At 42.4% G+C, this 22,019-nt stretch overlaps 1 protein-coding gene and 6 non-coding genes across 8 annotated transcripts; 4 read left to right on the forward strand and 3 right to left on the reverse strand.

Annotated features, from left to right (window-relative positions):
• Window positions 1-1,345: 1,345 nt before the first annotated feature.
• Window positions 1,346-6,790, reverse strand: LOC105010311 (G2/M phase-specific E3 ubiquitin-protein ligase). 2 transcript variants are annotated; one of them, XM_034288734.1, is made up of 10 exons: window positions 6,614-6,790; window positions 5,800-5,936; window positions 5,303-5,389; window positions 4,539-4,769; window positions 4,227-4,327; window positions 4,000-4,104; window positions 3,284-3,588; window positions 2,110-2,288; window positions 1,828-1,947; window positions 1,346-1,560 (listed from the first exon to the last, which is right to left on the reverse strand). In XM_034288734.1, exons 5-9 carry the CDS (start codon window positions 4,295-4,297, stop codon window positions 1,900-1,902), a joined length of 708 nt encoding a protein of 235 aa, XP_034144625.1. In that variant the 5' UTR covers window positions 4,298-4,327; window positions 4,539-4,769; window positions 5,303-5,389; window positions 5,800-5,936; window positions 6,614-6,790; the 3' UTR covers window positions 1,346-1,560; window positions 1,828-1,899. The 2 variants fall into 2 exon arrangements, with proteins under 2 accessions (XP_034144625.1, XP_034144630.1); XM_034288739.1 differs by lacking the exons at window positions 5,303-5,389; window positions 5,800-5,936; window positions 6,614-6,790 and having other exon boundaries at window positions 4,539-4,822.
• Window positions 6,791-19,202: 12,412 nt separating this feature from the next.
• Window positions 19,203-19,275, reverse strand: trnam-cau. Its single transcript has one exon. It is a non-coding gene; the product is annotated as a tRNA-Met (tRNA).
• A 167-nt stretch (window positions 19,276-19,442) lies between these two features.
• On the forward strand, window positions 19,443-19,515 carry trnav-cac. The gene has a single exon. It is a non-coding gene; the product is annotated as a tRNA-Val (tRNA).
• Window positions 19,516-19,764: 249 nt separating this feature from the next.
• trnav-aac lies at window positions 19,765-19,837 on the forward strand. The gene has a single exon. It is a non-coding gene; the product is annotated as a tRNA-Val (tRNA).
• Window positions 19,838-20,843: 1,006 nt separating this feature from the next.
• On the reverse strand, window positions 20,844-20,916 carry trnam-cau. The gene has a single exon. It is a non-coding gene; the product is annotated as a tRNA-Met (tRNA).
• Window positions 20,917-21,083: 167 nt separating this feature from the next.
• Window positions 21,084-21,156, forward strand: trnav-cac. Its single transcript has one exon. It is a non-coding gene; the product is annotated as a tRNA-Val (tRNA).
• Window positions 21,157-21,405: 249 nt separating this feature from the next.
• Window positions 21,406-21,478, forward strand: trnav-aac. The gene has a single exon. It is a non-coding gene; the product is annotated as a tRNA-Val (tRNA).
• The last annotated feature ends 541 nt before the right edge of the window (window positions 21,479-22,019 follow it).

Raw genomic sequence — 22,019 nt, forward strand, 5'->3', positions numbered from 1 at the left:
GATTTGGAGTCATCCTCAGAACTATATATCACCTTGAAAGAAATAGCTGGCCTATAAATATGGTCTACTGCAGCCCACTCTTAAAGGCCAGATGTTAAAGGAAAACATTCTCAAATGTGGCTTAGCTGTGTGGAATCTGAGCATTAACAATTACAATATGAATGTACATTTCATTGGAAGTGCATGTGCCTAGATAATGAGAACAACAGAAACCTCTCTGTTTAGATTATCTCTCTGTAGGAATGTTTACGATGGTCATATGGCATGGGGGGTTGACTTCTAAAGACATGGTCTTAGTTAGAAACGCCCTTAATGTATAGGCTAGCTGATAATCAACATTGCAGTGAGAAGATAATGGAACGTTCACTGAATGACATCCGTGCTGCAATTTTCCAATAAACTTGAGCGAGCTTCTCCCTCGATTTGATACGGGTTATACATTATTTGACCACTATACGAAACCGCCGATTTCTAACAGCTGTTTGAGTATCATGTGTGGGAAGTGGAGATCAGTATATGCAGTGTCATACCAGAGTCAAGACATATATTAAACTCAAATGTAACTCACAAACGATTTGTTTATTTTCTGATTCACCATCGAGGTAACTGTGTGTCAATTGTAGATCTGAACAACCAAAGAAAAGTGGTTCTTTTCAAGAGGTATTGTTTACATTTATTTCTGCATGGTATACAGTGCAAACGCCATAGGAGCAACTGGGCTGAGGTAAAAAGGGTTGTAGATTTCAATAGTTAAAGGATTATTCAACCTAACGTTATAGACGGTTTCAAATATGAAACAACATACATTTTAGCTGAGTACAGTTGTAATGTGACCTGTACTTAGCATTTGTTCTATGATTTTTTTCATTGAACAAAGTGATGAACAGAAGTAATACAAATTAAGATACTTTGAACTGAGCATGCACTCTTATGCTTCATGAACTGCATGTTTAAGACTGTGCAAAATCCAGACTTGGCACAGCATTAAATGCATCCAAAGCCTGGAGAATTCTGTAAGGCAAACTCCATGTTTGTCTTAAAGACACTGTAGGTCTCAAGGAAAGGCAGCTTCAGCGTATTTGCACAGGTGTTTGACATTGGAAAAGGCGAATTTGGTACGAACTCGATGCATGGTAATGGTGTAATTCCAGCAGGTGGAAGTGATGCGAGCCCTGTAGCAAACAGCAGGACATCCTCTAGGGACACTGCAGTCGCTTTTTCTAAAAGGGAAAAGTTAACAATGTTTTAGTATCTTTATCATCTAACAAATAAATTAAGTTAAAACAGTGTAAAAACTAAAGGTTTTCATTTTTTACAAACAAAATATAAAAAAGCCATAACAAACCTTCACAATCAAGAAGAAAATTTGCCCAAAATCCAAGTGCTTTGCCTTCTTTCTGATGACTGTTACTTCCTGCTGGACTGAGGTGTGGACTAAACAGTCTTTCCATGTCAGCAGCTGTCAGGTTATTCTGAGAGTGGCACAAGAGTGGGGCCAACACACACGGATGCTGCTGGAGTGCGGTCAAAAACTGTAGACTTGCAAGTCCTTCTTTGAATCTATTAGGAACAATGATCATATAACAGATGGTTTCAGTTACCATGTAACTATACCAGAGTCTAAGTTACCAGTCTTCCTAGGAGTGAAAACTGAAACTTTTCACTAAACCCGCAATACCAATTGTGAATGTCACACAATCTTATCTGTAGCCACTATCAAAGCATTCAAGTAATAAATAATGGGACTGGAAAGTATGTGGTTCTTAAACATGAGATTGAAATATGTTTGATGAATGGAGGCAGAGAATTAGTCTTTAGAACTATTACCTTTGAATAACACTCTGGTTTCTGTGTAGAATATACCATCTGAGGTATTCCTCCACAACAGTTTGCCTATCCTCAGAACTCTTCACATGTAGGAAGCATCCAGCAGTCTGGAACATGGAGCTGTTTTGCAAAAGTAAAATTGCAAACAGGGATCAAATTATGTTTTACTTAAAATGTTGTCTTACTGATAGAAGGGGAGATTAATTTCACTATGACCTTACTCTGAAATAAATAATGTAGTCTCTTAGTAAACCAACTACTTGAATCTAGGTCATTTCATACCTGATGCAGAACTCTCCCTATCTGCTCATCTGTGATATCTTCCACAGTGGCACCAAAACTGCGATTCCCTACAATGTGGTTAACGAGGTCCTTTGACAGGAAATGTGGTGCTGGTCCCCCGTGTACAATAGACACAGCAATGAGCTTTCCTGCCAGGACATATTCATTTTCCCTGACAGCTGTCATGCAGAGTACAGAAAAATGACAGTTAATGGCCATCTTTATCTGTTAAGAGCAAGTTTCTGTTAAATTAAGGACATGACCCCTTTATTTTCCATTCAGACTTCAGAAGATGTATGGCCAGAAAGTTAAACAAGACTAATGGGGTCGTGTACAGTGTCAACCCTTATTTTAACCCTTTGGCGTGTACGATCACACCGGTGTGATCAATCTAGAGTGGTCCCTGAAGCGTACGATCACACCGGTGTGATTAGAATGTCATGTTTAGAACGCACCATTAGCATACCTAGCTACAATTAACGTAACAATGGCTGGTAAAACCGCGCTATTATTTACTCACATTTAGCTCAAACAGTGTTTATAACTTTATTTCCTGATTGTAATTGTTTCAAAACCATACTATGATATTAACCAGGCAGAAAGCATTCAAATCGGGACAAGAAGTGTTACTTACGTACCAACAGACAGCCAACACTAATACACAAAAACGAATTATATTAGCGACTACTACCGATCAAAACCATTGAAAAAAAGTTCTGTTCCCCGTTGTACGCATTTTATATAGTTTATTCATTTTCACTGCACTGAATTACTGGTCACGATTTCTTAGCTAGCGGGCAGCTGACGTTTGCTAGCGGTTAGCTGACGTTTTCTAGCTAGCTACAGTTATAAATCAACCAACTTTTGCAGCTCTTAGAATTCGAGTCAACGAGAGGAGCTTGCAATGCATGTACTGGTCCTTACCTAGCAAGGTGACTGTTCAAATGCTGGCGTGAGTTCAAATGCTGGAGATTACTGAAGTCACGTGCAAAAAAACTCACGCTGGGGGGTCGGTAAGGAATATTTGAAACTCAAGCGTGAAAAGGTTAAAGTGCTTACATTTTGCAGAAAGTGGGATTTAATGTACAACAAAAATACTTATATCTAAATATATTAACACTTGTGAAAAAAATACATTAACTGCCATGGGGGGGGGGGGGGGGGGGGGGGGCACCTGTAGAGTTGCACACCAGGTAACGGCTTTCTGGAGGTCCATCAAAGATAGTGTGATGCTTCAGATCATTCATCAGAAGAGTGAGGAATTCCCACCTTGGTCCGCCAGTATCAAGGCCTTCTTCAGGGGAGCCAGCATCATCAGTAAACTTTACAAACATGTCATTCTCCTTAGAGTATGTGCAACGCTGAAAACCTCTGACAGCACCATCCCATACATTAGATCTGGACACGTTGAATCTGCTGACTTTCTTGTGGTCAATGGGAAGCGCCAAATTTGCAATTATTTCAGGTGCACTTGTATGCCTCAAACAAAAAGAAGAAAAGTTACATTGTGTGTAAAAAAAAAAAGAAAGATGCTCCAAGCATAAGTTTGTAGCTTATTAGCTGGACACAAATGGAAGTAAGCATTCCTTCCAATCTATATTTAAATTGTACTCCTAACACATGATTTTTGACTCCTTTGGGCAGTCTCTAGGCAGGTAATAAAACAATAGGCTACATTTAATACATTCAAATGTAGTTCTTACAAAAAGACATCTCTCTACTGGACCTAGTACAAACAGTTTTCTCTCGCCACAGTAACTGAAATTGGTGTATCACCCTTCTTAATACAGTGATGTTTATTTGTTTAATGACTTCTCGTACTCTGTGCAAGTTGATTCTACAATCAGACAGGATGATGTATAATACTCTAATAATGCACTCATGACTCACATAGGTTCTTTAGAAGATGCCTCATTTGTTTCTTTGACAGTTAGAGCTTCATCCTCGTCATCATCGTCATCAATGACGATAGGTGCATACAGGTCTGTGTAGTTGCTGCAAAAAGAAAATATGTACACAAAATACTATATTAATGAAACATACCGTGTGTCTTCTTATCAGTAGTTAAGAGTGTTAATATTTCAGACCTTTTCAAAACAAAAGCCCCAAAACCAAACCTGTAATAAGTACTCGTCGTTCCATGACATCCAGAGGTACTTGGACCAATATCCTCTGTATTCATCTGCATTGGACTGCTTTCATGCAGAGGTTGAAATTGCTGTAGTAAAGCATTAAAAAGACAATGGAGGTTGATCAATACTTAACACAGCAAAATGTTTTTTATGCACCTACAACTGCAAGGGGCTTGCAGTAATTTTAACATGAATGCAGAAGACACCATGGGGAGCTATTTTTAAACTTATTTATCTCTCAAAGGTGAAACATCTAGTCACAGAAGTAAATGGCAATTGCAAAACATGACAACTTACCTTTTTCAAAGTCCTTCTTTGGGCAGATAAAAAATATGATCCTTTGATATGCTTTGCCTAAATCTGCCTTATATTCTTCTAAAATAAAAGGTCTTTGTGTCCCAGGGGTATTGATGACTTCAGATCCATCTGGATACAGAAGGATGAAGGCTCCTTCATCCAAGTCTTGGTTGAAGTCCCTCATTTTCTTCACACTCTGATCAAGAAGACTTTGAGTGGTGATGTCAGAATCTGTTGATAATGGAAGGGTTTTCCCACATACTGGCTTTAAACCACCCGTCTGAGCTGTCATCAAGCCAAGATTAATCGGCAATAGAAAACACAGGAACTGGTAGGGAGGCTCTTCATCTGGTTTAAAGAACTTCAATTATTTAATTCTTAATTCAAAAGTGGTTGTTTCTCGGTTTGCAAATGTTACACAGACCCAAAATGGATTTTTCACTCAAAATGTGACTCAAAGCTGTCACGTCCTGGCTGTGCCCCTAGCCATCTCTGCGCTGGGCTCGGGGCATAGCCAGGACAGGACAGGAGGTGGCCTTTAGCCACCTCTACTCCTTTTTTTGGTTTCCCCAATTGGAGGCAGGTGTTAGTTATTGCCTCCAATTGGGGACCCTATTTAAGTTTAGTTTGTAGGCCTCAAGGCGTGGTTCATTTTGGTTTTGTTTATCCTGTGTAAGGAATACCCACGTCACTGGTTGCTGCCTTTTGTTTTGTTGGAGTCCTTCTTTCTTTATTTTGCATTAAACATGGATTACCTTACCTACCTCTACTCTGCGCCTGTGTCCTTTTCATCCCACGACCGTGACAAAAGCAGAGCAGCCATAATCCTTCCTTCACATCCTAGTAAACAGCTGTTTTGGAAGGCACTTTTGTAAATACATTTATCAAATCTTGATCGTGGCCAAATTATGAGTATTAAAAAAAGTATTTCATTTACACAGAACACAACAATTGATATTCATTATCAAAAATCAGTTGAAAAGTAAGAAATATGTCTAATAGGTAAACTTAGGGAATTCTATGTTGTTTTTTGAGTGAATTGACTACAATGCAGAAACCTATTTCAAACATTTACATATTTTATCTCCCAACATGACTTGATACAAGCCAAACTATATTGTTTGCCATTAAATTTACCCTACTAGGGGGCTTAGGTATAGAGTTCAAATGATGATGGGATGTCGATGGTAAGTGACACTAGAGTTGAGTTGGAATAATTATTCACTCTCACTCTGAGCCATATCAAAACACATTTGCTTACCTGCACTTTCCTTTTTTCCTTTTTCTTTTCCCGCATTTTACCAAAGGAGAAATTTTGTCTTTCCTCTGCTTTTTTCTTCCGGTATTCCAGAAAGGTTTTTAATCTTGGGGTTGGGTTGGAAGGAGGATTCTGGGATACTACAGGAAAACAGAACATGCATTCTTATAAAATGGCAAATCCTGCATTGCAGGTTAATGGAAACAAAAGTTACAATAACAAATGGCTAGAATACTAAGGACACGGTTTCCTTGACAGATATCTGATCTCATTATCACCTTGTTTATAAATAATTGACAACGTATCTGAATGGCACAGGGGGGAATCAGTTAATTCAGTTTTAGGCAGAGATGTTGTGGTGCCAACGCGATCGTCTGCCAAGGATCATATGCAAATATACATAACTATGTCCTTGGTAACAGCAAAGATATGTCTTTTTGAAACGTAAGTTTCTTGTTACTTAAATTTACAGTTTATAGAAAGATCAGGCATGCCATTTACGTGTATACGGCATCTAATGTACTCGTCTGTTTTACCTGCTGAAATACCTTTTTATTTGACTGAAATCACTTTTTGGCAGTCACTAGTGTTAGTGCCACACTGTCTTCACTGGATGCATGTGCGCTCGTGCAGCCGCAGACAAACTTTATACGGGGGTAACTACCTTGGCACGACATCGGCTATAAACTTACACAGCGCAGTAACTAATACAGCGCAACAGAGTATATCATTCTGAACATTATTTTGTTCCTTAGCTTGCGGACCGACAGACATGGGAAACTCACCATAAGTTACAAATAAGGTTACGTTAACTTACCTGAAGTTGGTCCATCGGTGGGTTGAGCCAAAGACGTTGTTTCAAGACTTTCTCAGAGTCTCTTGCCACAACTACTGCAAAAATGTGGCTTGTTCTCTAACAACTTTTTCCCACAATGACGGCAAAACATCCTTTATTAATGTTGGCGCCGAATGAAAGGATGAGGTCTAGCAAGCTTCTTCTGCGAAGGGAGGTCTGCCTAGCAAGCGTGAGAGTACTCATTTCCTGTTAGATTGGCCCTACCTTTTCCGTTAGAAGTTAATGTCGTTGTGTTTCATGATTTGTTGAAGTGTTTTGTATTTGCCGTTGTGTTTTCCTATTTGCCGTTGTGATTCATGATTTGTTGTTGTGTTTCATGATTTGTCGTTGTGTTTCATGATTTGTCGTTGTGTTTTATGATTTGTTGTTGTGTTTTATGATTTGCTGTTGTGTTTTATGATTTGTCGTTGTGTTTTATGATTTGTTGTTGTGATTTGCACTTCAGGGCCACCGTAGGTTACACATACCCTGCTAAACAACTGCTAAATGTACTTAAAGAAAGAAGGAAGGAAGGAAAGGAAAGAAATAAACAGTGTATGTAGTTTTGAGAACATTTATTGTGCAAAACTGGAATTATACAACATAATGTTGCAGATAAATTACATTCAAGTAGCCTACACTAGCTGCAGAGACTTTAAGTAGGCCTAATGTTTATATGGCTTGTAGCTTATGAAAACCCACATTTTTAATTAGAATATTTTGAAAAAGTTTTCATAAACCTGTAAGCCATAATCATCAAAATTATAACAAATAAAGGCTTGAAATATCTCACAGCGCCATGTCATAGACAGTAAAAAGTGCAAAACAGTGCAGAAGGCACTAAATGTAGTTTTAGTTAGGCTATTTTCTTGAAGGACACAAAAGATGCAAAGCGAAAAAAGTTAAAAAGCAACACAACAACAAATCTTAAAATTGCACACACACATAGATAGAAACACCAATATATTGTGAACACGGGCGCGTGCTGGCATTCATTGATAAGTTTCATTTTGAATTTGAGTAAAATGGATTAGTCGTGTGTTACCGAACTGTTGCCCCACACACTCTGTATAGTTTATATAGTTTGCTGCTGCTCGTCGGACGGCTTAAATCCGAACCAAGTCCAAATAATGGATGTTGCAGCGATCTTTTTCACCAGCTCCTTCGTTTCGCTTTCAGCCGTGTTTAATTAAGATGATGACGAATATGATGCGTTGCAGCCGGCTGCAGCTCGTGGCTCTAGATTTCGCGGGTAGTTCGCATTGCGCATCATCAACATGCATTATCGCGATAGTGCAATATAATTAAAATCTCTATCGTTGGCCAATTTTGTAACGTTTATATCGCATATCGTTTATATCGCCCGTTACTAGCAGTAATCATTAATTAATAGTTCCGTTCTTCATGAGTCATACACTAACCAATTGATTATCTCTGCATGAAAGCATGAACTAATGCATATTAGTGCACTAGGGGCATATTAGTGCACGAGTTGTCGGATGTTCGGAATCAGAGCGCTCACAGACGTAACTGGCGCGCGTGCACACACACAACTACCTTATCTTTGAACCAGGTTCTTGTATAAAAATTGCACTTTTGATATTGTCTACCCTTATGCTTCTTAGTTCATATGTAGTGACGGTAAAACATTTCTCCTGTGTTTTAGACTCAGATTTATTGATTCTGACTCAGACAGTGAAGAATTTCCCAGAAATGGCTGCTCCACCACCCCCAAGAAGGCTTCTAATGAAAGGACTTGGGAATCAGCGAACCGCTACACCACCTCCACCTCATCCTTTAAAAGTCAAGTCACCTTCATTTATATAGTGCTTTTACAAAACAGATTGTTTCAAAGCAGCTTTACAGTGATAATTTACTGAGATTGTTTTGGCTGTACAGTAGTTCTAGAAGAAAAAGTTATTGTTCAGCTAAATTAAGTTCCCTTTCGTCCAAGGGAACTCCAACGTGTCGTCGGGTTTCCCTGACGAATTGGGATCACGCTTGGTCTCCCAAGCGAGAGATGACAATTTCAATATTTAAGTGACAAAAATGTGATTGATCCTCTCAATGCCAGGTTTCTGCGTGAAGGGGACTGGATTATGGCCACTAAGCAGGTAAGAACCTCCCTCCAGCGCCTCTTCTCAAACTCTAGAACTGACATTTCCTGCATGTTTATTGTTTCCCCCTTTTCGAGACGCATCGCTAACTCCTTCCATGCTGTCAGATGTTTGATGTGTTCAGGTGAATTCTCGTGGATGTTTAAAATGGATGGTGCATTTTTCCAGTCATTTAATCCACTTCTGATTTAGTTGTACTCTTTTACAGAAAACAATTTACAGCAAAAGCAGAAGAGTGCATTGCTTTTAGGTGAATAGCTTAGCCAGCTTCTCCTAATTTGCTCACCATTTACCAAAGTCCAGTAAAAGTAGTGTTGGTGACACGATCTACCATCTTCTCTTCTGGGAAATTTTAAGTCAGATTTTGGTTGCATTGGACCTCTGTTTACTAAATCAGATCTCATTGCACCTGACAAGACAAAAGGCCAGTCAGCTGGATCAAGAGGTGGAGCTTGCTGGACTTTAGCTGAAACATCTGCATAAGGTGCCTCAGTTGGAGTAGTCTCTTTTGCTTGGGAATCAGATGGATGGGATTCTGAAGACTGCGGTTTTGCCTCAGGATCAGCAGATGACCCTTAAATATTAAATATACATTAACACAAATGAATGGACAGTGTAAAGGCTGATTTAAATAAAGTAGGCACATCCATCCATCATCTTCCGCTTATCCGGGGCCCGGTCGCGGGGGCAGCAGTCTAAGCAGGGATGCCCAGACTTCCCTCTCCCCAGACACTTCCTCCAGCTCTTCCGGGGGGACACCTGAAACAGATGCCCAAGCCACCTCAGCTGACCCCTCTCGATGTGGAGGAGCAGCGGCTCTACTCTGAGCTCCTCCCGGGTGACCGAGCTTCTCACCCTATCTCTAAGGGATCGCCCAGCCACCCTGCGGAGAAAGCTCATTTCGGCCGCCTGTATCCGGGATCTTGTCCTTTCGGTCATGACCATAGGTGAGAGTAGGAACGTAGATTGACCGGTAAATCGAGAGCTTCGCCTTGCGGCTCAGCTCTTTCTTCACCACGACAGACTGATACATCGACTGGATTTGGAGGTACTGATTTTCATCCCCACCGCTTCACACTCGGCTGCAAACCGTCCAAGTGTATGCTGAATGTCCTGGCTTGAAGGGGCCAACACGACAACATCATCTGCAAAGAGCAGAGACGAAATCGTGTGGTCCCCAAACCTGACACCCTCCGGCCCCTGGCTGCGCCTTGAAATTCTGTCCATAAAAATTACGAACAGAACCGGTGACAAAGGGCAGCCCTGCCGGAGTCCAACATGCACGGGGAACAAGTCTGACTTACTGCCGGCAATGCGGCCCAAGCTCCTGCTTCGGTCGTACAGGGACCTGACAGCCCTTAGCAAAGGACCCATGACCCCATATTCCCGAAGCACCCTCCACAGGATGCCGTGAGGGACACAGTTGAATGCCTTCTCCAAATCCACAAAACACATGTGGATTGGTTGGGCAAACTGCCATGAACCCTCCATCACCCTGTAGAGGGTATAGAGCTGGTCCAGTGTTCCACGGCCCGGACAAAAACCACAATGTTCCTCCTGAATCCGAGGTTCTACTATCAGCCATATTCTCCTCTCCAGAACTCTGGCATAGACTTTCCCGGGGAGGCTGAGAAGTGTGATCCCCCTATAGTTGGAACACACCCTCCAGTCCCCCTTCTTAAAAAGAGGGACCACCACCCCGGTCTGCCATCCCAGAGGCACTGTCCCCGACTGCCATGCGATGTTGCACAGGCGTGTCAGCCAAGACAGCCCCACAACATCCAGAGACTTGAGGTACTCAGGGCGGATCTCATCCACCCCCGGTGCCTTGCCACTGAGGAGTTTCTTAACCACCTCTGTGACTTCAGCCCGGGTGATGGACGAGTCCACCTCTGAGCCCTCATCCTCTGCTTCCTCAATGGAAGACGTGACGGCGGGATTGAGGAGATCCTCGAAGTACTCCTTCCACAGCCCGACGACATCCCCTGTTGAGGTCAACAGCTGCCCACCTCTACTGTAAACAGCGTTGGTACGGCACTGTTTCCCTCTCCTGAGGCGCCGGATGGTTTGCCAGAATCTCTTCGAGGCCAGCCGATAGTCCTTCTCCATGGCCTCACCAAACTCCTCCCAGGCCCGAGTTTTTGCCTCCACAACCACCCGGGCTGCAGTCCGCTTGGCCTGTTGGTACCCGTCAGCTGCCTCAGGAGTCCCACATGCCAACCAGGCCTGATAGGACTCCTTCTTCAGCTTGACAGCATCCCTTACTTCCGGTGTCCACCACCGGGTTCGGGGATTGCCGCCTCGACAGGCACGGAGACCTTACGGCCACAGCTCAGAGCGGCCGCTTCGACAATGGCGGTGGAGAACATGGTCCACTCGGACTCAATATCTCCAGCCTCCCTCGGGATCCAGTCGAAGCTCTGCCGGAGGTGGGAGTTAAAGATCTCTCTGACAGGAGACTCGGCCAGACGTTCCCAGCAGACCCTTACAGTACGCTTGGGCCTGCCGAGTCTGTCCAGCTTCCTCCCCTGCCATTGGATCCAACTCACAACCAGGTGGTGATCAGTTGACAGCTCCGCCCCTCTCTTCACCCAAGTGTCCAAGACATACGGCCACAGGTCAGATGAAACGACAACAAAGTCGATCATCGACCTGCGGCCTAGGGTGTCCTGGTGCCACGCGCACTGATGGACACCCTTATGCTTGAACATGTGTTCGTTATGGACAAACTGTGACTAGCACAGAAGTCCAAGAACTGAACAGCGCTCGGGTTCAGATCATGGGGGCCGTTCCTCCCAATCACGCCGCTCCAGGTGTCACTGTCGTTGCCCACGTGGGCGTTGAAGTCCCCCAGTAGAACGATAGAGTCCCCAGTCGGAGCACTTTCCAGCACCCCTCCCAGAAACTCCAAGAAGGTCGGGTACTCTGCACTGCCGTTCGGCCCGTAGGCACACACAACAGTGAGAGACCTATCCCCGACCCGTAGGCGCAGGGAAACGACCCTCTCGTTCACCGGGGTAAACTCCAACACATGGCGGCAGAGCTGGGGAGCTATAAGCAAACCCACACCAGCCCACCGCCTCTCACCATGGGCAACTCCAGAGTGGTGAAGAGTCCATCCTCTCTCAAGGAGTGTGGTTCCAGAGCCCAAGCCGTGCGTAGAGGTGATCCCGACTACCACTAGTCGGAACCTCTCAACCTCACGCACGATCTTAGGCTCCTTCCCCACCAGCGAGGTGACGTTCCACGTCCCTAGAGCTAGTTTCTGTGTCCAGGGACTAGGCCCCCGCCTTCGACTGCCGCCCGATCCTCTCTGCACCGGCCCCTTATGGTCCCTCCTGTGGGTGGTGAGCCCACGGGAGGGCGGCCCCATGTTGCTCGTTCGGGCTGGGCCCAGCCGGGCCCCATGGGGAAAGGCCCGGCCACCAGGCGCTCGCAAACGAGCCCCAACCCCGGGCCTGGCTCCAGGTTGGGGCCCCGGCTGCGCCATGCCGGGCGACGTCACAGAACACAAGATTGTTTTCATCATTAAGGGGTTTTTGAACCGCTCTTAGTCTGACCCGTCGCCTAGGACCTGTTTGCCTTGGGAGACCCTACCAGGGGCATATAGCCCCAGACAACATAGCTCCTAGGGTCACTCGGGTACTCAAACCCCTCCACCACGTTAAGGTGGCAGTTCAAGGAGAGGGAATGGATGAATGGACAGTGTAAAGGCTGATTTAAATGAAGTAGGCACAATGTTGTGTTGTACAATATAAATAAATACAACTAGTGTTTTATATCAGAGTGCAACTAAAAATGATAATCCTCACCAGTAGCACAACGGAAACATTTTGATGTTGCGGCGTCATGGACTGAGTCTGTGACTGTCGCTGCAGCTGTGTGTACTTTAAGGAATTTTAGCATAGCCCCTAGTACATAAAAGACAGAAAGCACACATAAAATAAGGATAAATTAAAGGTGTTTTTGTAATGCATTAGATACTGTTACAATTATGCATAATGACTAGAAATGCAATGCTACATGATGATGATCACAATAACACTTTTTTTTCTTTGCATTATTTAGACATTTTATGGTGGGTTAAATATGAATTTGGAAGGAAGGTGGGTTAGGACTTCATGATAATAATGAAATTTGATTTTGCTCAAAATTATAATCGTGATTAGTAATGACCATTATTCTCAGTTGAGAAATTGCAGAGAAAGAGACTAATTGCATAATTAATTGCATAATTAACTTATCAAATGGGGTAAAACGGCCATTTTGCGTACTCTTTACAACCTAATTACCCTTCACCTAGGCTAGGCCTGAGATGGCCCACCTTAATTTAAAGAACTAACGTACAATATCTTCATCAGAGGGTAGAAATCAATACAAAATGCATGGGTAGACAATTCTTAACATGCTGAATGTGGGCCATTTTTCCATGTCTGTCTGTCTGCGATCATTGTATTGTTACATTTATTTTTATTAAAACTAATACAGCAAAAAATAACGCATTATTTATAGAAGTCAGAAGAACATACCTTTACTTTGAGCTTGTCTTTCTTCCTCAAACAAGATGGCGTTTGGATGCCATTTCTATTAAAATTCTGATTTCAATTCAATTAACTAAAAAGCATAGCTGAGTTGCTGACATGACTTCGACTCTGACGAGACTTCGTGACGTTATGACAGACAAGAGGCAATCCAAATATGTGAAGTCGATATTAACATAGAGATTATAATATTTGGTATTTTATTTTTGACAACACATTTTTGTCATGCAAAATGCCTAATATATAGGCCTAAGTTTAGAGCGCCACAAATAAAAAAAAATTGTCTCTTGTTTCTAAAAAGTGAGCATTTTGGAGAGAAGTGTGGTGGAGTCTGTGTGTGTGAATACTGTGATAATTACGGTTCTCGAGGTCTCCCACTATATCACGGGCGGCATTATGCAAATTAGTGTGTGACGCGCTACTGTGTATATTTCTTATGTTTTCGTATTTTATTAATTATATTCTTATGCATTTATCATCTTTTTCGGAAATTTGTCATGTATGAACTATAGCCTACATGGTATGTAGTGGGTCTGGGTATTTTTGTAGCTACCGTCTTTGTGAACTGTATCATGTTTAGTAAGATCCACGCAATGATTCGTCTAAAAGTGCTCACCCGAGCTTTTTAGTAACATTATTAATAAAATATTTATTATGAACGTCATAAGATTGGGGGCCCCCCTTGAAAGGTGGGGCCCTAGGCGACCGCCTATAATGCCTAATGGACAGTTCCCTGAATCTGTCTCCATTCCCTGAACTCAGGGAACGAGGGTTACATCCGTAACCGAGACATTTTTGATTCATTCATTTCCATTTAAAAAAATATTAACTTAGGAGCTTACACAACACTGTTAAAAAAAAAAAAACACTTTTAATGCATTCTGGCCATTTATTTACATGATAATGATTAATAGTTCAAGTTTTTAAAAACAATACAATTTATTCTCTCCATGTAAGCTTCAAAACGTTAATGGCTTAGTCGGTATAGGGTCTAACATGCATGTTGATGATTTAGATGATTTAACGAGTTTTGACAATTCTTCCTCTCCTAAAGCAGAATGGAATTTTTCCTCAGGGAGACAAAAATTCATGCAATGCTTTAGTAAATGGATGCATAATTATAATTTTCTCTCTTATCTTATTTTCTTTCTCTCTTACAGGAAGTACAAACCCCAGGTCGCAGCACCCCAGCTCAGACAGGCTCCACTAATACTCCCTGCAGACCAGTTCAGCCCAGTGGAATGGCAGTGAGGGATGGAATGTTTGTTCGTGTACTGACAATACTGGAAGAAATTAAGGAGTGCCAAAATGTCCAAGGTAGCATGATTCGAAGTCTTCTGCAGCAGGGAGAACAAAACTGTGTGGTTCCTGTCTTGCCTGAGGGAGTCCCCTTTCCATTGAAGAGTTTTACTGAAGTGGATGATCTGGAGTTGAAGCTCTGTGAAACTGACTTCCAGAAAAATGTGGTAAGTGTTCCTAGGGATGTGTTGATATGACTAAATTAAATTGTTAACAATTAAAATGCCTCCACGATCTCTCTTTAAAGAGTGTTTTGTTGTGATACAGTTATTCTTTCATACGTAGTTTTATGACAAGTCTAGGTGGTCTCCCACAGACTAATTACTTCTGAGTTTTCAGAGGTGTCCTAGAGCAGTGTAAAACAAACTAAGGCCCTGTCCCAAATGGCGCACTTCATGTGGACTTTCAGTCTCATGGACTTAAATTGCGCGTGCTCGCTGTGTCTACGAGTCCGTAGCTTCCGTAGGCTGTCCCATTCAGCATTTTACCACTCTGAAGTGTGATCAGCAGCGCCCCCTTTGTACCCTTTAAGCAGTCTTCCGCGAAGCCCGCATCAATGCAGGCTCCACGCACTTTACCAACCCAGGATCCCTTGCAAAAGGCCAAACAGACAACAAATGGGAGGAGATTTCGCTTACGGGCAATTGTTAACATGGCTGAGAAGAAAAGATTACGTTTTTTATGACTTAGGTGTATATTTTACCAGTTGTTTACAGTTTGTACAAACATTATGGTCATCAACCAGTGGTTGATGTCTCAAACAAAACAATAGCACAACCGATTGCATTAAGACTCATTAAATAAATAAAACTGAATGTTTTACTGAGTCATATAAACGTAGCACACTATTAAAATATAGAACTGTAAAACCAGGCTGTGTAGATGGAGATAAGAAAGATAAAAAAATATATATTTATCTTGTCAAAGAACACCCAGACTTATTTCCGGCGTGACGATCGAGTCTGTCCCAAAAATACCTCTTAATGCACCCTTGTGGACTCGCGCCGAGGGCCCTACACTACATGACTGCACTACATGACGTCAACAAAGTGTGGACTCTGAGGAAGTCCACAAGTCCGGAGTGTGCCATTTGGGACAGGGCCGTAATCGCCTCAGCATCAGGGTCCTTAGCACTGTTGGGTCCTAACAATAGGCGATTGACTTACTGCCTGACTAAATAACAAAAGGGAATTAACTATTACACATACGCATAATGACTGGCCCTCATTTTAGTACAATTATAACAAGCTCACTCTTCACTTGTTCCTAAAAAGGAGAAAATAAATGCAGATTTATTTTTGCTGAACTGCTCTGTAAATTGCAAAGAAATCTTAAACACTATTAAAAAAATTGTGGATCGTGATCCTGCCTGAAAACATTGTGATACATTTTTGCCATATTCCCGACTTAACCAAAGAGTTGTAGATGCAGAGGGTGGTTCTGTATAGGTTAAGTTAACCCACTCTGTTTCCCATAATGAACTGTTACCACTACATTTGTAATTTTGTTTCTTCTATATTTCTTTCCATCTCAACTTCAGGTCTCAGTCCTTGGGGACATTGGAGGGAGGAGCCTTGATGAGTGTGTCCGTAGAACCATGGCATTTTTGATGACAAATGACCTTGCCCGTCAATTGAACCTCACAGGGCGCCATGGAAAACGCTCTTTCAGGAGCCTACGTCTGTTTGATACTTTGCATGGTATATACATTTCAACATCCTTCATTTACATAGATTAGTAAAAACACAAACGGTTTGGGGTCATTTTGTGTCAAATCAACCAGAAGTTACCAGCTCAATGTTGATTTTGATAATTTTGTTTTCTGGTGATAAAAATGATTACTTCTAAGGGCCCTATCTTGCAACCAGCGCAATTGACTTTGTTTCCCTCCACAGACGCATGTCAGTAAATTAGTGAATAAACTTGCACTTCTGGGGGTTGTTCAGCAAAAAAGAAGGCGTGTTCCGGCGCAAACATTCCCTGGTGCTATTTTGTAGTTCCATTAAACAATTTGTGTTATTCAGATGCTATTTTAAAGCATGCATGCTTTAACGAAATGTAGTGGCACAACGCGCATATACTTTGCTTCTCTCATCTACACGGATGCAGCAGTTTTGTCCCATCCTCAATGTCACGTCTCTGTCTTTTACGGCCCTGAGAGAACGTCTGTCTCCTCGGCTGTGAACCTCTCTTGGTAATGCTTGGCATAGCAATTGTTATAACAGCAATCTGCCATGGAACAAGCGCGCCTGCTCTTAAAGGATTAGTTCACCTCTAAATAAAAATGTCCTGATAATTTACTCACCGCAATGCCATCCAAGATATTCATGTCTTTCTTACTTCAGTGGAAAAAAAAACACGTTTCCAACATGATGACGTAATACCTGGCGTGTCGCAGACCAGCACAAGACGAACAATTGTGGTTAAAAAGTATATAAATGTTTTTAAATAAATAACCGATCTCACAATCGGGGCCGCCCTCGGGGCCATGATGACCACAGGTCTGATGACGTGGTCAATCGGTGGTAAATCGTGTCACTTAAAACATGCTTTCATAAAAAATACAAAGATTGATACATGGGTATTATAAAAAGATATCAGCTATTGAAATCAGTGTGAACAGATGCACTTAGTCTCTCTATATACTTGAGTAATTGTATAAGGTGACATGAACACAGATTTTGGATAAAATATTTGTCATTGTTTGCAGACAGTAACACCATCCAAACAGTGAAACCACATAATAAATAACCGATCTACAAACATTTCTAAATTCATGTAAAACACACAATTTTTTTATTATTATTATTGGTAAGTTAATCTATTTTATATAGTCTATTGTTAATTCTACTGTAGCCTCTTGAAGGATGCAATCGTTTAAATTAGTTAAGTTGTTTATTTGCTTCACATACGCACTATATTTATATTATTGGTAACACTTTACAATAAGGTTCATTAGTTAACTACATTAATTAACATTAACTAATAATGGACTGCATTTATATATCATGTGTTCATCTTTGTTAATGTACATTTCCACATTTACTAATACTTTATTAAAATCTTGTTAATATTAGTTAATGCACTGTGAACTAACATGAACAAACAATGAACAGCTTTATTTATATTAACTTACATTAACAATGATTAATACATACTGTAACAAATGTATTGCTCATTGCTAGTTCATATTAGTTAATACAATAACTAATGTTTAATAAATGAACCTTATTGTAAAGTGTTACCCTATTATTAAATATATATCTCTAATCTCTTATTAAAGTAATACTTATGTTTCTGACTGTACACCTTATACCTGGGTTCATTTTATTTTACATTATTTCTTAATAAATAGGCAGCCTGTGAAATATAATGTAATCAATCAGAAAATTATTGAGTTGATTAAAAAACTGTCATTACACTATCTGCCTCAGGAGATGATTGAGGTATGAAGAAATGTTGAGACGGTGCTTTGATTTCTGACCTCTAGCATTGCGGATGTTGCTCTCTCGAGGCATCTGACAAGCCAGCGTGCGCAACAGAGAACCCTCGCCGAAAAAATGTGCAATTGGCTTGATACTAATTTCCGCTGACACTTTCCAGCCAAGTATTTGATTCCACTCTCGTCTGTACTTTTTCATCCGCTTTCGTTTCAGCGCTGGACGCGGGGGGGTATCTTAAGAAGCCTCTACCATTCTTTTAGTCGACTCTCTGCCAAGAGACCCACCCTCCTCTGACTCTGATTGGCCGTGAACGATGGCAGCAAGCGAGTATTACCCAATCAGGGGCAGATTTTAAGGGAAGAGTGGCAACCCTAAGCGTTAACCAGATCTGCAACAACTCCAGAAGAGATCGGACCGCAATGTCTTTGGAGTGGACACTAGAAAACCACCGGACAAGAGAAAATCGCCGGCAAGACGTGGATAATAACAAACTACTCGGCTAGTAGCCCGTCTCAAATAACATCTTTCCCCAACAGCGTTTATAAGAAAATGTGCCTTTTCTGAATTGAAACGGTGAAAATGTCACAAATCAACACACAGCTGGCCCTTCAGAGCTTTGTGAACAACAAATGGCAACAGAGTGCAATCTAATCAAGAGCGTAGGGCTGCAGAGCTTGTTTTGGATACTAGGGAACTATTTACAGTTGGGTCTTTTGTTATGCTTTGCCACGCCCTTACTGCAGCTGTCTTCAGTTGTCCTCTGTTTGTGGGTCTATCTGCCTTAAGTTTTGGCTTCAGCAAATGAAAAGCATGCTCCATCGGATTGAGATCAGGTGATTGACTCGGCCATTGCAGAATATACCATTTGCTCTCGCAGTATGTTTTGGGTCATTGTCCATGTGTAAAGTGAAGCGCCATCCAATCAAGTTTGCTGAATTTGGCTGAATCTGAGCAGACAATATGTCACTACACACTTCATCTGGCTGCTTCTGTCACATTGTCACTAAACACTTTTGGCAAAGTCAATTCTGGCCTTTCTATTCTTGAGGCTTATGAATTGTTGGCAAGTTGTGCTGAATCCCCTGTGTCTGCTTTCTTGAAGTCTTGTCTTTATGGTGGTGTGGATGGCGACTGAACGTGTCAGGCCTTATAGAAACCGCTTCAAAAGCCATGCCCCCTGTGAGGATCGAACTCACGACCTTCAGATTATGAGACTGACACGCTACCTACTGCGCTAAGGAGGCAGCACGCGGGATTGGGGGACAGAGTGATACAGATAAAAGTGGAGTAACATTAGACAAGTTTTGAAAAGGGCGTTCGCTTCTGTCACGGGTCACACCATTTTGAGTACGTCTCACCAAGTTGACCAAATGATCAGGAAGGATCCTGATCGTCCTCAGGCACCCTTCCAGTTTCCGTAGTGTAGTGGTTATCACGTTCGCCTCACACGCGAAAGGTCCCCGGTTCGAGACCGGGCGGAAACACTTCTTTTTCACCCATGCAATAGTGACCAGGTACCATGTGCTTTGCGTTGCCTTAGGTGCCCAAAATGTCTTTCGTAAGCCACCTGAAATTTGTGCCATTAAAAACTACTAGGCCACACCCACGGACGCTAGTTTCTTCTCGCAAGGAGTTTAGATCTGCAACAACTCCAGATGACATCCTCGATTTAGAATATGACCAAACCATGCATGATTTTGGACGGATCCTGATCAGGGCTGAGGGCTGTACCGGTTTCCGTAGTGTAGTGGTTATCACGTTCGCCTAACACGCGAAAGGTCCCCGGTTCGAGACCGGGCGGAAACACATTTTCCGCAAATGATACACTAACCTCAGAGAAAAGAAATATGGCTCACGGCTACTGAGTGTTAACAAAGCGTCCGACCATGCAGCAGTTTGCTTTGTATTGCATGGGGCCACATTTATGTCAGTCTTGCTGCTAATTTGTGCCTAGGGTAAACAGTTGAATTCAACCCAGTGGCTAAAAACTGGAATTTGCCCCTTTGTTTCTCCATCCCTTGAAGGAGAAGTCCGTATTTAGTCGACTCTTCTCCAGATCTTTATCCCAATGTCTTTGGAGTGGACACTAGAAAACCACCGGACAAGAGAAAATCGCCGGCAAGACGTGGATAATAACAAACTACTCGGCTAGTAGCCCGTCTCAAATAACATCTTTCCCCAACAGCGTTTATAAGAAAATGTGCCTTTTCTGAATTGAAACGGTGAAAATGTCACAAATCAACACACAGCTGGCCCTTCAGAGCTTTGTGAACAACAAATGGCAACAGAGTGCAATCTAATCAAGAGCGTAGGGCTGCAGAGCTTGTTTTGGATACTAGGGAACTATTTACAGTTGGGTCTTTTGTTATGCTTTGCCACGCCCTTACTGCAGCTGTCTTCAGTTGTCCTCTGTTTGTGGGTCTATCTGCCTTAAGTTTTGGCTTCAGCAAATGAAAAGCATGCTCCATCGGATTGAGATCAGGTGATTGACTCGGCCATTGCAGAATATACCATTTGCTCTCGCAGTATGTTTTGGGTCATTGTCCATGTGTAAAGTGAAGCGCCATCCAATCAAGTTAGCTGAATTTGGCTGAATCTGAGCAGACAATATGTCACTACACACTTCATCTGGCTGCTTCTGTCACTAAACACTTTTGGCAAAGTCAATTCTGGCCTTTCTATTCTTGAGGCTTATGAATTGTTGGCAAGTTGTGCTGAATCCCCTGTGTCTGCTTTCTTGAAGTCTTGTCTTTATGGTGGTGTGGATGGCGACTGAACGTGTCAGGCCTTATAGAAACCGCTTCAAAAGCCATGCCCCCTGTGAGGATCGAACTCACGACCTTCAGATTATGAGACTGACGCGCTACCTACTGCGCTAAGGAGGCAGCACGCAGGATTGGGGGACAGAGTGATACAGATAAAAGTGGAGTAACATTAGACAAGTTTTGAAAAGGGCGTTCGCTTCTGTCACGGGTCACACCATTTTGAGTACGTCTCACCAAGTTGACCAAATGATCAGGAAGGATCCTGATCGTCCTCAGGCACCCTTCCAGTTTCCGTAGTGTAGTGGTTATCACGTTCGCCTCACACGCGAAAGGTCCCCGGTTCGAGACCGGGCGGAAACACTTCTTTTTCACCCATGCAATAGTGACCAGGTACCATGTGCTTTGCGTTGCCTTAGGTGCCCAAAATGTCTTTCGTAAGCCACCTGAAATTTGTGCCATTAAAAACTACTAGGCCACACCCACGGACGCTAGTTTCTTCTCGCAAGGAGTTTAGATCTGCAACAACTCCAGATGACATCCTCGATTTAGAATATGACCAAACCATGCATGATTTTGGACGGATCCTGATCAGGGCTGAAGGCTGTACCGGTTTCCGTAGTGTAGTGGTTATCACGTTCGCCTAACACGCGAAAGGTCCCCGGTTCGAGACCGGGCGGAAACACATTTTCCGCAAATGATACACTAACCTCAGAGAAAAGAAATATGGCTCACGGCTACTGAGTGTTAACAAAGCGTCCGACCATGCAGCGGTTTGCTTTGTATTGCATGGGGCCACATTTATGTCAGTCTTGCTGCTAATTTGTGCCTAGGGTAAACAGTTGAATTCAACCCAGTGGCTAAAAACTGGAATTTGCCCCTTTGTTTCTCCATCCCTTGAAGGAGAAGTCCGTATTTAGTCGACTCTTCTCCAGATCTTTATCCCAATGTCTTTGGAGTGGACACTAGAAAACCACCGGACAAGAGAAAATCGCCGGCAAGACGTGGATGATAACAAACTACTCGGCTAGTAGCCCGTCTCAAATAACATCTTTCCCCAACAGCGTTTATAAGAAAATGTGCCTTTTCTGAATTGAAACGGTGAAAATGTCACAAATCAACACACAGCTGGCCCTTCAGAGCTTTGTGAACAACAAATGGCAACAGAGTGCAATCTAATCAAGAGCGTAGGGCTGCAGAGCTTGTTTTGGATACTAGGGAACTAT

This window comes from Esox lucius, chromosome 3 (assembly GCF_011004845.1).
Source record: "Esox lucius isolate fEsoLuc1 chromosome 3, fEsoLuc1.pri, whole genome shotgun sequence".
Classification (NCBI taxonomy): Eukaryota; Metazoa; Chordata; class Actinopteri; order Esociformes; family Esocidae; genus Esox; species Esox lucius.